The sequence below is a fragment of the Camelus dromedarius genome, chromosome 5 (genome assembly GCF_036321535.1).
Source record: "Camelus dromedarius isolate mCamDro1 chromosome 5, mCamDro1.pat, whole genome shotgun sequence".
Lineage (NCBI taxonomy): Eukaryota > Metazoa > Chordata > Mammalia > Artiodactyla > Camelidae > Camelus > Camelus dromedarius.
In genome coordinates this window covers 16,290,498-16,303,704 of record NC_087440.1, presented here as the reverse complement: position 1 = coordinate 16,303,704, position 13,207 = coordinate 16,290,498, and the positions used below count along the sequence as shown (strand labels likewise).

Sequence of the window (13,207 nt, the reverse complement as noted above, 5' to 3'; positions counted from 1 at the left end):
ATGCCATAAAATTTCCCAGACTCAATGACACAAGAGATGCCATACAAAAAAGACAAAAGCAGTTGGGGAGAATAGGCAACTCATGCAGGACAAACGGTTAGTATTCCAAATATAATGAGAGTCCTTACAAAGTAATGGTGATTCACAGAAAATAGCTGTATGACATCAATTCATGACAATGAAAATAATGCCAAAAGCTAATAAACCTAGGACTAGACCTTTCTAGCAGTCTGGGAAAATATAACCTAAAACTTAAGATTTTTGTCCACACAAAAAAATAAGAATAATCTAAAATCGTGCCAAAACAAAAATTTTTAAGAATCCGCTCAAAGTTTCTAATGTGATGTATTAAATATGGCACAGGTAGCATCCTCCACAATTTGCTTCATCTTTAAAATATCACAAATCCAAGTCATGTTTTACAGAAAGGAGAGCCACTAAATCCTGAGTTAATGACTGCTGCCCAAAAAACATTTACAATCTGGTAAACTCCACAGGGCACACAAGAAAACTATGTGCTAAATGTCCTGCTCTTATACTTGACAAAATCACGTTCTAGCAAAAAATACTCAGGACAAACAAAAGTGGAGGATGTGAAGCTATATCACTGTCCAAAAGTAACAGCAAGAGTTCCCTGGAGAACAGTCACCGCTGTGGTACAATCGGCAGCCAGAGATGGGTTCCAAGTACTTATGGTCAAGAGACTGTGGATGATTTGAGTTACAGGTAGGGATCCTGACACTACACGGAAAATACCCAGAATTTCAAAAGCTCTGAACAAATCTGACCAAAAAAAAAGTATGCAGGTGTCATCAATTACACAGCCGAATACTGCCCTCTATCCAGTCCATTCTGCCGCATGCCAATCACGTGCAATTTGATGTGAGCCCGGGCCACAACTCAGCCACTCACTTTTCAGGCTCTAAAATGTCATTAAATTGCAAGTGAAATAAGCTAAGACCAGCAATCCAAACACATCTTACTATAAAGGACTTAGCTCCCTCGTGTTAACAGTCAAGAACTAAGGGCACATACTTTTATGTAAGCCAGTGGCTCTATAGCAAAAGATACTCCGCTTCATCACATGTAAGGTGCCCATGATTGTATGACAGTTGTTTGTATCACTCTAAGGAAAAGATGTGGCCAATTAAAGCATGACACATCATTAATTTTAAAATGCAGCCCAATTTTGTCCATGTTAAAATGTGAAAAGGCCAGGGGTGGATATATAGCTCACTGGTAGAGCGCATGCTTAGCATGTATGAGTTCCTGGGTTCAGTCCCCAGTACCTCCATTAAGAAAAATAAAAATGTGAAAAGAAAGAGAATTGATGAAATATGGTATTACAGATTAACATAAATATGAATTTCATTGCTGAAAATCCCCATATGTCGAGTTTTTGTTTGTTTCTTCCAAAGACTGAATTATGTTTCTTGGTCAAACTCTAATTTGCAATCCACCTTCTTTATCCCTCCCTCTCAGGTCTCTACACCCAGCCCATCCCTTTCAACTTTATGAATTCAGACTCCTCACATCAACTAAACCCTTGCAGCCTCTGCTTCTTAGACCAGACCTGCTCCTTTCTGTTCCTGTGCCGGGGCTACATGGAGGAAGGGACACATGCACTTTCACCGAGAGGGAAAATAGAGGAGCTTGGGGAATCTAAACCTCGTCTCTACCCTGCAACTATAAGAACTCTCTTGATTACCAGCATACGATGGATATCTGAATATGGTAAAGAGCCTATATATGATGTAGCTGAAATGGTGAGAGAAAAACACTCACACAAGCTCACGTCTCTAGGGTTTTTTCATTATTGCAAGTGAACGTCAAGTCTACAGAATCTACAGATAATGAAAATACTAGCTGATTTAAATCCTGGCTCCTTAAAAGAAATGCAATTAAGCTAGATCTTAAAAACATCCTTGAATACTCCAGGCAGAAATAATCTTTCCTGCTTCCAATTCTCATGATATTCTCTGTTTTTTCCTGCATTTTATAGTTAAAGCCAGAATATGGAATTTGGGTTACTTTCTTTTATTAGGTAAAAGAAGGGAGGGTTTTTTTTTTTCCAATGCTTCACTAACCTGCCATCAATTCCTGTTAAAAAAAAAAAAAAGAAGATTTACAAGAGCCTTTTGCTAAATATAGCTATTTTCAATAAAGAACTACTTTTTTTCAGAGAATGAATTCTACAAGGTATTTTCATTTTCAAGTGAATATATTTACATTTTAAGAGAATGTAAAAGATCAAACTGTATCTTTTTTTTTTGAATGGCAACTCAAATCCAAACCATGTCATTAAGGAAGAAATCTGAAAATATCTGAAGAACAAAATCTCTTTCCACTGTGGAAAAGGTACAAATTAGCTTTCCTTCTGAAAAGTACAAACTACCAGAGGCCTTAAGAAACTATTTAGGCATAAAGGGAAATTTGATAAACTTACTGTGGGTTTAAAAAAAAATACTAAAAAGGTAATTAACTAAAACTTAAAAGCTAATGCTTTTCTTCTGCTTATTAATTACTAATTACCACTGCTATCAGAGACTTTACTATAATATTCAGAACAGTAGAAGAGGCTGCTTAAAAAAAAAAAAGCAAGACAATAAACCCAGAAGCCATAAAGGAAAAATATGACAGAAACTTAACCACAAAAAAAAAAAAAAAAAAAATCTGGATAAGGCAAGTCATCATTAACATGTCAAATAAGATGTATAAAAAAGAGCATCACTACGTCACTAACAAAGTCAAAAGATAAAATAATAACAAATAATGAAGACAAATAACAAGTTTATACTGTACAGCACAGGGAACAATATTCAGGATCTTGTAGTAACTTACAGTGGAAAAAATATGAAAACGAATATACGTATGTTCATGTAGAGCAGCATTATGCTGTACACCAGAAATTGATACAACACTGTAAACTGACTGTACTTCAATTAAAAAAATATATAAATAATAATGAGAAAAATATTTGCAAAACTCAGGACAAAGTCCCAATGTACAATTCTCACAAAGAAATGAGAAAAAGACAACTCAGTTTAAAATGGGCAGCTCATATGTTTCATTAAAAAAAAAGAAATGTAAATGCTCAATGAAGTTGAAAAGAACCATAAGCTCACAAAGAATTCAAAGTGTCATTTAAACCACGAAATATGACTTTCAACCACTGAATTTGAAAAAAAAAAATTGGTTAACACCTAGTGGTGGCTCTTTTATAGGAAACAGGCATCCTCATGAATTACTGATGAAAGTATGAACTGGGAAAACCATCTTGAAAACTATTAATGCTGAAATATCAAAAAAAAAACATTTACCCTATTAAAAGTACTTCTGAATAAATTTGGCAATACTATGTCACTAATAAAGACAATGAAACATTTCTATGTATATTGACTGATTAAAAAATCAAGATGCAGAGTAAGTGTACAAAAATAACAAGGTAGTTAATACTTTCTTCTTTTTTCTGAATCTATTAAAAAAAACTATGTTCCATCATTTTGTTACACTCAGATGGGAAGGGCTCAGTCTCAGTACTCATCTTATTGTGCCGGGTTATGTTTTCTTTGCCCTCCTTGCAATGAGAAAGAAGACCAATGGGTATTTAATTGGACAAAGCTGTAAAAAGCAAAAGTAACATTGTTTTGTCTCATCTATAAGCACTCTGGAGCAGAATTAAAATATATAACTCCCTCACACTTTGCACACAGTAGGCACACAACAAAGATTTGCTGAATGAATACATTCCCGTTGCTCTATACAGATTCATCATTTCAATAAAATTTTACTGAGCACCTACTGTGTGCCAGGGCATATCCTAGATGTATCATACATACGGCACCAGCCATGGGAAGCTTATAGTCTCTTAGGGAAACAATGGTATAAATTAATAGTTACAATGATACCTTCTAATACATTCTGTTATAGAGGAAAGTATAAAGCACAAATTAACTATGCCTAAAAAGAAAAGAAGGCTGAAAAGTTTCACAGAAAGACTGATTTAAGATTAGGAATAGAGCGTAAAGGACACAACACAGCTGTAAGTAGTTAAGAATGAGTGCACTCATTGAGACAACCTGGGCTCAATTCTGGCTCTCCCGTTTATCAGCTGTGCAAACTTGCACAAACTGTTTCCATTTCTTCATTAATAAAATGGGGGGTCAAAACAGGACCCACCTCAAAGACTGGTTATGAGGATTCACAAGATTAGTGTATATAAAGTGCTTAGGACTGCGTACCAATTAATACACTTTAGTTTCGTTATTATGATGACATGGTTACTGATGAAGAGAAATCTGTCAGCTACAAAAGAGGTTCAAGGAACAAAGGTGAACGTGCAGCCTGTGGGAAACCTTCCTTTAAATAATGCAAGTTTTTCTGGGATGAAAATGCCACTTCCTTCAAGATGCCCTCCCAATTCTGTTCCCTCTGTGAAATTAATCACTCTTTCACACCTTCAGGCGACATTTTTTATACTTTTATATGGCTTCAATTTCGGCCTCTTATTGAGTGCATTCACATCTAGGAAGTGCATATAAATTGTCACACATTGTGAAGGATATGGCGAAATTCAGTTTAAATTAGACTCAAGTTTATGACTGTAAGATAGAAAAGGTTAAGCGCCACAAAGCGGGGAAGGGAAGAGGGGTCGTCTTTAAGTACCCTGGGAGTTAGGAAATTCTATTTACATACTAGCTTCCTTTCCAGAATGGAAATGGCCGGAGCACACTAGCCTGTTTCAGATTTTCAATAACCTGGTTTAGGGGGCCTATTTATTCATTTAACAATTACTTGCCAAGCCCTGTTCAAGATTACAAAGTTCACCGGGGTGTGGTGGAGGGAAAGAAAATAGACGTATTAAAAAATGATGACAATAGTCTGTGATCAGTGCTACTGACAGCAGCTTGGACAAATAGTTCCAGGGTGCCCAGAGGATGCAGTGAGTAGGCACCCACAGGCTGAACGAAGAATAAACCAATGACCTTACCAAGGAACTCCGTTTGGCGTCAACTATAGCACAACAAACAGGTACTGCGAGGCCGAAGTTGCACGGAGCCCAGGATGCCTGCGGCTGCTGGCTTGGGCTGCCAGCGTCACGTGCACCCGGTCAACACACGTGCACAGAGCACCCACTGTGAGCCAGGCACGGGGCCACGGTGACCACGGCGGGGGTCCCCAGGGTAGGGTCTCAGGGCTGCTCTAGCAGCCTGGAGGAGGCGAGGAGGGCTTCCCAGACGCCACTTCTAAGTAGGGTTGGGGTCTGGACGGCACTTCGAAGTCAAAGGCTGAGCCCCCCACCCCCTACCCCCACCCCCGCTCGCGAGCAGTCCACCACGGCGGGATTTGGGGAGGGGGCAGGTCAGTCCTCCGGGAAGCCTCAGCCAGAATCCCAAGGACCCCGCACCTCCTACTACGCCAGGCCCAAGCCCAGCCGCGAAGTGAAACTCACCGGACGCCACGGACGCTGACACCGCGGAAACTCCCCAGCTCCAGCCGAAGACCAACTTGTAGCAAACCCCCGCACCTGGCGCTAATCCGCTAGCTCCTTCCTAATCACAGCCGAACCACGGGGCCCCGAGGCCACTGAGGAGCAGCCTCCTCCTCCAATCGCTGGCTAGAAACTGGCCCGGTGGGCGGGGCCATGCCGTCTCGGGGCCGGGCGTGGAGGCGGAAGTCTCCGCCTTCCTCAAGCTAGGTTGAGAAGTCCGCCTGCAGTTGCAAATACTACCTGGCTGTTTAAAAGCGGGCGCCAGCGGTGGCGGGAAGTTCCTCCTGGGCGCCCATTGGTGGACCCGTGAGCCAATTACGAAAGGGTTGACTCCAGAGGGGGCGGGTTTATCGGTTGCCTGAGGAAGCCAAACACCTGGCCTCCTGCCTTTGCTGACTCTCCGGTTTTGCCCGAGCCCCGGGCCCCGCCCCCCACCACATGACGTAGTGACTCATGTCCCCTGCGCTCCCCGCTCCTAAACCCCAGTTCTCAACTGCAGCACACAGAACCCACACTTGCCCCACCGAACCCTTATCTTGGCGGTTTTTCTCTTTGTCCTTCTGATTCTCTAAGGTGCCTGTTTCCCCATCACCTGAACAGCCTCAGAGGTTGTTTCACTTTGTCTTCATGCTTACTAGGTCCCGCCATGTTTGAATTTGTGTTTCTTTAATTATTGATGAGATGACACATTTTCCACATGTTTATTCACTACTTGAATTTTCTCGAGTGTGAATGTTCTTGTCGCTTAGGTATACGTTAACTTGTCCTTGAAGACAGCACTGCCCAGTCTATGGTAAAGTCCATTATTGCATCTACCTTCCTGGGGTAAAAGGGTCCCAGTGAATTTCAGGGAGTTGGTAGCACTAGGTTCAAACATCCTTTTAACCGCTTCCCATATATACTAGTATAGATTAAAATGGTTGTTTAAGTTTGTTCATAATCTGGCGACTTTTCCTTTGCTACCTCATTATGCCATCCCTGGACGGCTATACTGACCCCTGTAACCCCATCCACTTAGCATAAGGGTCTGACACATAATAGGTACTTAATCCATAGCAATAGATGAGTGAAATCTCTGACAGGGCTGCTTGTGGTTCCCAGAGTGCTTTTTGTTTTGCTCAAGCTATTTCTTTCACCTGTACTATCATGCTTGATTTACCCAGCTGCTCAGTCTTCAAGACAAATGAGCACCTCCTCTGAAGCCTTTCATGACACACACCCCCCTCCCTTGTTAGACATGATCTTTCTCCCCTCTGGACACAGTGTGCGTATCTTATTATAATCTTTGTTATCTGCTGTAGTTAGTTGCTGTGTGATTGTTACACTCAGTCCAATGTTACTATCTTGAGGCATTTACTTTGCTTCGTGGACACCTAGCATGCTTTGTGGTCCCTGGTAGGCACTCAGAACAAATTTGATAAATGAGTAAATGAATGAACAAATCAAATGAAGGGTTTTTGTGCCCGAAAAAAAAAATAAAATAAAAGGCATTCAGGTAAAAGGCAGTTGAAATTTGAGCCAAGTTGTCTATGAATGAGAACTAGGCTCAGGGGGCTTTCCACATCTCACTGCAGACCATCAGCAGGCTGTGTGTGGTGAGCTATGCTAAGGGTTAAGGTGAAATGCTACAGCAAACTGCTAAGCAATCCCTGCCCACAAACAACTGCTTTTAGAGCTTCTTAGAGAAATGAAAGCAAAAAAAAAAAGAAAAAGATGTTAAGGTGAAAAAGCACATGAGGAGACAGTGTTTATAATCCCTTACATAGTGCTTTAGATTTTGGTTAAGTTCCTTCATAGACACTAGCTCATTTTTCCTCACAACAACCCTGTGAGGGGCTAGTACAGGTATTAGGATCCCATTTTACAGTGGAGGAAACTGACCAAAAAAAAAAATAATAATTAAGTGACTTGCCCAAGGTTACACAGCTAATGTAAGACAGAGACAGAATTTGAACCCAGCTCCTTTATCTCTACATCCAGAGCTCATCACTATATATACAATGTAAGTGAGACTTAAGCACCTAAGTCACAAAAGATGCAAAATAAGAAATAAATGAGACCCTTGCCTCTAAAAACGGATCTGACTGGACATATTATAATCAACAAAATTTTCATGATTGCCTATCAGGTTTAATTCCTGGCTTAGATGCTTGAATATAGTGTGAGGCAGGACCCCTACCCTCCAGACAACCACACTCTATTTGAGGTGCCAGATGCTTACCAAAAAAGACAAATGATAACACAGACACACAAAATAGTTCGCTACAATACATGCAATATGAGTAGAACAGGTAATAATTCTGAGGAAGAGTGACCATATAAGGAAAATCTATCAGGGAAAGTTCCTGGAGGAAGAGAGAGTCAACAGGCAGGCTGATCAGCATGAGTGATTGCAGGATGAAGGGCAGACCAGCAAAAGTAAAGGATTCTTGTATTTAGAGATCAAATTGCAGAAGTAGCCTGGGACAAGGTAGCCAAAAGAGGAGCTTGAAGCCTGGAGGGATGGGAAAGCCATTCTACAGAGGTGAGGTAGGGGGCGCACAAGGACTGAACTTAACATGTCCAGAGAAACACAAGCACACAGAGGCATTCTGGGGTAATAAAGACAAATGCGGAGAAAGAGAATAACTGCTAAAGACCTTGAATGCTGGACAGATTGTTTGCAGAATGTTGGGTCAATGTTTATCTTGCATTTTTTAAAGACACACCTGTGAGCTGGGAAGGGCTCCCTCTGCCAGACTCATTTAAATTTCAAGGGGAAATGCTCTGTTGTTGAGATGGGGTCCCTCCCATTCAGATCATTTATAAAGGTGGAGCTAAGCCTTCCTTCCCTCCATTTCCTACCTTTTCTCTGGTGTCAAAGCTAGCAGATCAAAGCAATACCATCTAGTGTAATACGGAGTACTATCCTCAAAAGAGCCCCAAACTCAAAGAAGATCTGGTTCAAGTTCCAACTCTCCTACCCACTAGCTTTTGTCCACAATTTATTTAACACTTCTGTGCCTCAAAGTTCTTATTTGAAAATAGGAGTGATAATACCTACTTTTGCAGGATTGTAAAAAGGATGAAATGAGATTGTGTGAAAGGGCTTTTAAAATGTAGAAACACTATTTAACTGAGTTTTATTTAGATGAGGAATATCAGACCATTATTTGTAGTATATTTAATAGTATTTTTTGAGCATCTACTTTGTGCCAAGCACTCTTCTAGGGCTACATTTAATATTGACATGTGGCTGAAAATGCCTTCCCTGATTAAGCCCCTTATCAGAATCTGCTCCTGCCCACAGACACTCTGACCTCACCACCATCACCTCCCTACCACCCCAAGACTTGGCCATACCTGATTGGGTCAAATGTGAGTACCAGACCCAAGCTGGGCAAATCATATTCCCTTCTCAGATAACTGAAATAAGATTCCAGGAAACTGAGTCAAGTAGTAACCGTACAGAAAAGAAGCAGACTTTCATCACACTTGTCTGTATTTTATGGAAAATACACTACTTCCATAGCTGGGTCATGTACATGGCAGAGCCTAGACTGAAGATCATGAACTTCTGCCATTTAGAGCCATGGGTCTGCCCATTCCTACACTTTGTAAAGTCTGACAGTTCATCTGTTCTTTGGTTTGTGATCATCTGAATCTTAAAACATCTTTTGACTTGGGCAAGCTTGGATCATGTAGGGGTTGAATAGTTTCTCCTCTTCCACGTATTTCATGTCCCCCCAGAACTCAGTATGCATCCAACAGCTTTCTGGAGTGGCTGTATGATTCGACATTCCCACCAGGGATGTATGTGGATCCACTTTCTTCTCATCCTAGTCAACATTTAGTGTTGTCATTATTTTTCATTTACCCATTCTGATATGTGTGTAGTAATATCTCATTGTGATTTTCATTTGCATTTTCCTACTGGCCGATGATACTGAATTTTTTTTCACATGCTTATGTGCCACATCTATCTCTCCAGTGAAATGTCTATGCATGTTTGGGCCCATTTTCTAATTAGATTTTTTTACTGCTGAGTTTTAAGAAGTTCTTTTTTTAATACATTCTAGATATGTGGTTTGCAAATCCTTCCTCCCAGTCCATAGCTTGTCCTTCATCCTCTCAACAGAGCTTTCACCAAGCAAAAATTTGTACTGTCAATGAAGTGCAACATACCACTTTTTTTAAAGGATCATGTCTAAGGACTCCTTGCCTAGCCCTATATCCTGAAGAGTTCCCTCTATGTTTTTCTTTCCTAAAAGCTTCATAGTTATACATTTAAGTCCATAATCCATTTGAGTTGATGTTTATGTACAGTGTGAGGTTCATTCTTTTGTCTAGAGATGTACCGTTGTTCCAGTGCCGCTTGCTGTGAGGCTGTCCTTGTGGAGTCGCCAGGGGTGGCCAGGTCCCTCCACTGCAGCCCCAGCTCCTGAGAGGCAGCCCTTCCTTACAGCTCTCTCTCCAGATTCTGTTACTGCTCCCTCCCCTCACTCCTCTGCTGGCTCAGCAGCACTGCATCCTCCCTTGTGGTTCCCCCTACTCTTCCCACACCTTTGTAAGCAGTCCCTCTATTAAACACTCCTCTAAGTACCCAATTTAAGTGAGCCATCTGTTTCCTGTCAGGACCCTGACATCCTTCAAACGATAAATGTTCCAAATCCCAAACATCAGACATTTACTGTCAACTGTCACAAAGCAATACTCATTTATTTTTTTGAAAAGTTGTTTACAGGCTTTTATACGGCAAATGGATTCCCACTTTAAGACAGATAAAGATAAGAGTGTGTCATTAAAATAGCATGCAGTCAAACACTTCTTTTGTTGTTTCATTTTATTTTCACTGTGTCTGTTGTATCTGTAACTGCAGAATTTGCTCATCTAACTACTATACGTTACATTCAGATACTGATCATCTACGTGTACTGCTCACATCAGTTCTACTCTTTGTGACTATTTGTATCAAGAACTCTTTCTTGCCACCCAGTTATCATTTTGTTCAACCAGGATGAGACCACAGCACCACTCTCTTTCTGTTACGTTGACTAGATCACACACAAATGTCACTGATTTATACCCATGCTGACCCCCTTTATGAGGACAGATAATCACGGACTATGGTGTATGCAAAATTGAGGGAAAAGACATTATTTCCTAGTTGTATAAAAGGAAACAAACCTATCTAAGAAGCCAATAGCAGAAGTAAAATAAAAGCATAAACCTTCACATAAAAATATTAGAGTTCAGTGTGCTTGATTTCCGATGATTTCTTTCCAAAAGAAGTTTCTCATATTTTATTTAAAACTTAGCAAATATTCGCAATTACAAAGATTAAGTTGTATCTACACAGCCAAAATGACGTGGAGTTAAGGCAACTGTCTGGATAACTCAAGATGAAAAGAAAAAAAAACCACTCTAACAGCCATATCTCGATATGCAAGGCAGATAAAGGACTGAAGCTGTCTTCTCTACTCAAAATAACCAAATCTACTTCTACCATCATTACTTACATTTTTCCAAAGTTTCAATGTTTTTGACTGAAAGTCTCCAGATCTCTGATAATCTGAATGATCTCAGTGAATACAGACAAAGACTAGAGAAACAGCTGAAGTTTCCACCTTAATTATAAAGACTGGTTATCAACGTTGACCCCCAATAAATAGAAAATTTGCTTTTTATAGACTCGTGTTAGGGCTGAAATGGACCTCTGAATTCACCTAGCCCAGCTCTCTCATTTTATAGACAAGGAAACTGGAGCCCAGATGGGTTCAGCAAGTTGGTCAAGGTCACACTGAGACCCAGTCCAAGTGCTTTTCCCTACACAACACTTCATTACACCATCCATTTACCAAGTGTGCCTACATGTGGCAAAACTTCCCAATTGTTTCATTCAATGTTTTCTCCCTTCTGCATTTTGTCTGGTCATATCTAGAAAAAGTGCTAAGGATACATGTAGATGGAACTCTGATTCAGTCACGGCCAATTGAGGGGATATTTCCCTATGTTTAAAATAAATTTAGTACTTTAAATAAGAATGGAACCAATTTGGAGATTGAATATGAAGAACACTGGTTTGCCATCTATTTATTATTATTATATATTTTTTTTTAATGGAGACACTGGGGATTTAACCCAGGACCTTGTGCATGCTAAGCATGTGCTCTACCACTGAGCTGTATCCTCCCCCTACCACTGGTTTGTTTGCTGTCTTTTAAATCCATGCACTCATAAGCTCTTTTTTGGGGGGGTTGAGGGGGTGAGAGGGAGGGAGGAGGGAGAAATGTGATGAAATCAGAAACAACTGATAGAGCTGGCTTTTTCAGTTCGTCATATGCTGCACACAAACAGTCTACATAGCAAAGATGGAAAAACACTAGGCCAAAGAATTTGGACTCCAGTCCTTTAACCAGCAAGTGGGACAGGCCAACGAAACAGACCAGCGCTTTCAGTGGCTTCTGATTTGACTCCACTGGCATAGACACAGCCTGAATTCAACGTCCAATTTATTTTAACGCTGCCTTGAAAGAGCTACTGAACAGAAAAGGTAATAAAGTCAATAACTATTAAGCAAATTGCTTCTTATTTTTGTAACAAGGAAAACCTTTTTTTTTTGGCAAATGGTTCTATAGTTATAGAATATGAAGTCACTTAGAACTAATTTCCCCAATATGAAAATGTCCCCAGATTATCAAGTTGAAAGGCACATACCACTGCCCCAGCAGTTCATTCAAGTTGTCTTTAGCATGTGAAATTTTAATTGTGCTTTTAGCTTGTTATCAATGCAACATGGCCTTAAAAAGTGACATCCGTGCATATGTATAATTTCTTTTCAAACGGACTCATCCTCCTCCCCTCTGCTGATTTTCAGTTTCTGAAGATCAATTTTTGTTAGTTCTTTGTTTTAGAAAGGACCATGATGGTCTCAGAAAGATACACTTCACAGTCTGTGCTCTAATTTATCTAGAAATTGAGTTTGAATGATCTTTGTGTCCTCATACAAAATGGACTTTCTTGAAGTGCCAGTGTGACGGTACTTCCATACAGTCATTTGTTGGAATGCAAAAGTCCTGGATTATTATCTTTTCTCACTGGTTGTTTAAGGCTTACTTCACTTCCAGAAGAGATGATTGGCAAACTATTATCCATATGGTATCTGATAAGGTGGCCCACATTATCAAATACATGATCCTTGGTCCTCACCTTGAAAAGGAAATACAAATATATTAGGTTAAATGATAACAGATCTCCTGAAAGACATAAACAATTAGGTGGGAAAAAGAGACAGACATATCCTGGAATGAGCTACTGGCTGAAAAAAAAAGAAAAGGTACGTTCAATTCCATATCCCTTAGTAAACAATTTTCTCATTCCCCATTACCTTTTTAAAGCAACTGTCCCTCCCAGTTAGGAAAACAGTAACACCTGTCACCCAATACAAATTTGTAACCAACCCCTTTGCCATGTTACTGTTTGATACATTCTATCATGTCACCATTCCTATATTTTGTCTCATATGAGTATGGCCACCCCTGTTTTCTTTTGGTTGTCATTTGCATGGAGTATCTTTATCCATCTTTTCACTTTCAGTCTGTGTGTCCATAAATCTAAAGTGAACCTCACAAATCTAGAAAACAAACTTATGGTTACCAAAAGGGAAAGGGGGGGGTGGGGAGGGATAAATTGGGAGTTTGGGATTTGCAGATATTAACTACTAATATAAAATAGATA

At 40.1% G+C, this 13,207-nt stretch overlaps 2 protein-coding genes across 6 annotated transcripts in view; both read right to left on the bottom strand.

Moving 5' to 3' along the window:
• Nucleotides 1-5,573, bottom strand: part of CEP152 (centrosomal protein 152) — an 86,079-nt gene extending 80,506 nt beyond the window's left edge. For all 5 annotated transcript variants that reach the window (XM_031453093.2, XM_010998608.3, XM_064485621.1 and 2 more), the window contains exon 1: nt 5,453-5,573. The gene's annotated coding sequence lies outside the window, so the exon portion shown is untranslated. The remainder of the gene's footprint in view (nt 1-5,452) is intronic.
• Nucleotides 5,574-10,216: 4,643 nt separating this feature from the next.
• The window catches only part of SHC4 (SHC adaptor protein 4), a 109,168-nt gene continuing 106,177 nt past the window's right edge, over nt 10,217-13,207 (bottom strand). Inside the window, exon 12 of the mRNA XM_010998597.3 lies at nt 10,217-12,679. Coding sequence (XP_010996899.1) covers nt 12,524-12,679 — 156 coding nt within the window. The 3' untranslated portion in view covers nt 10,217-12,523. The remainder of the gene's footprint in view (nt 12,680-13,207) is intronic.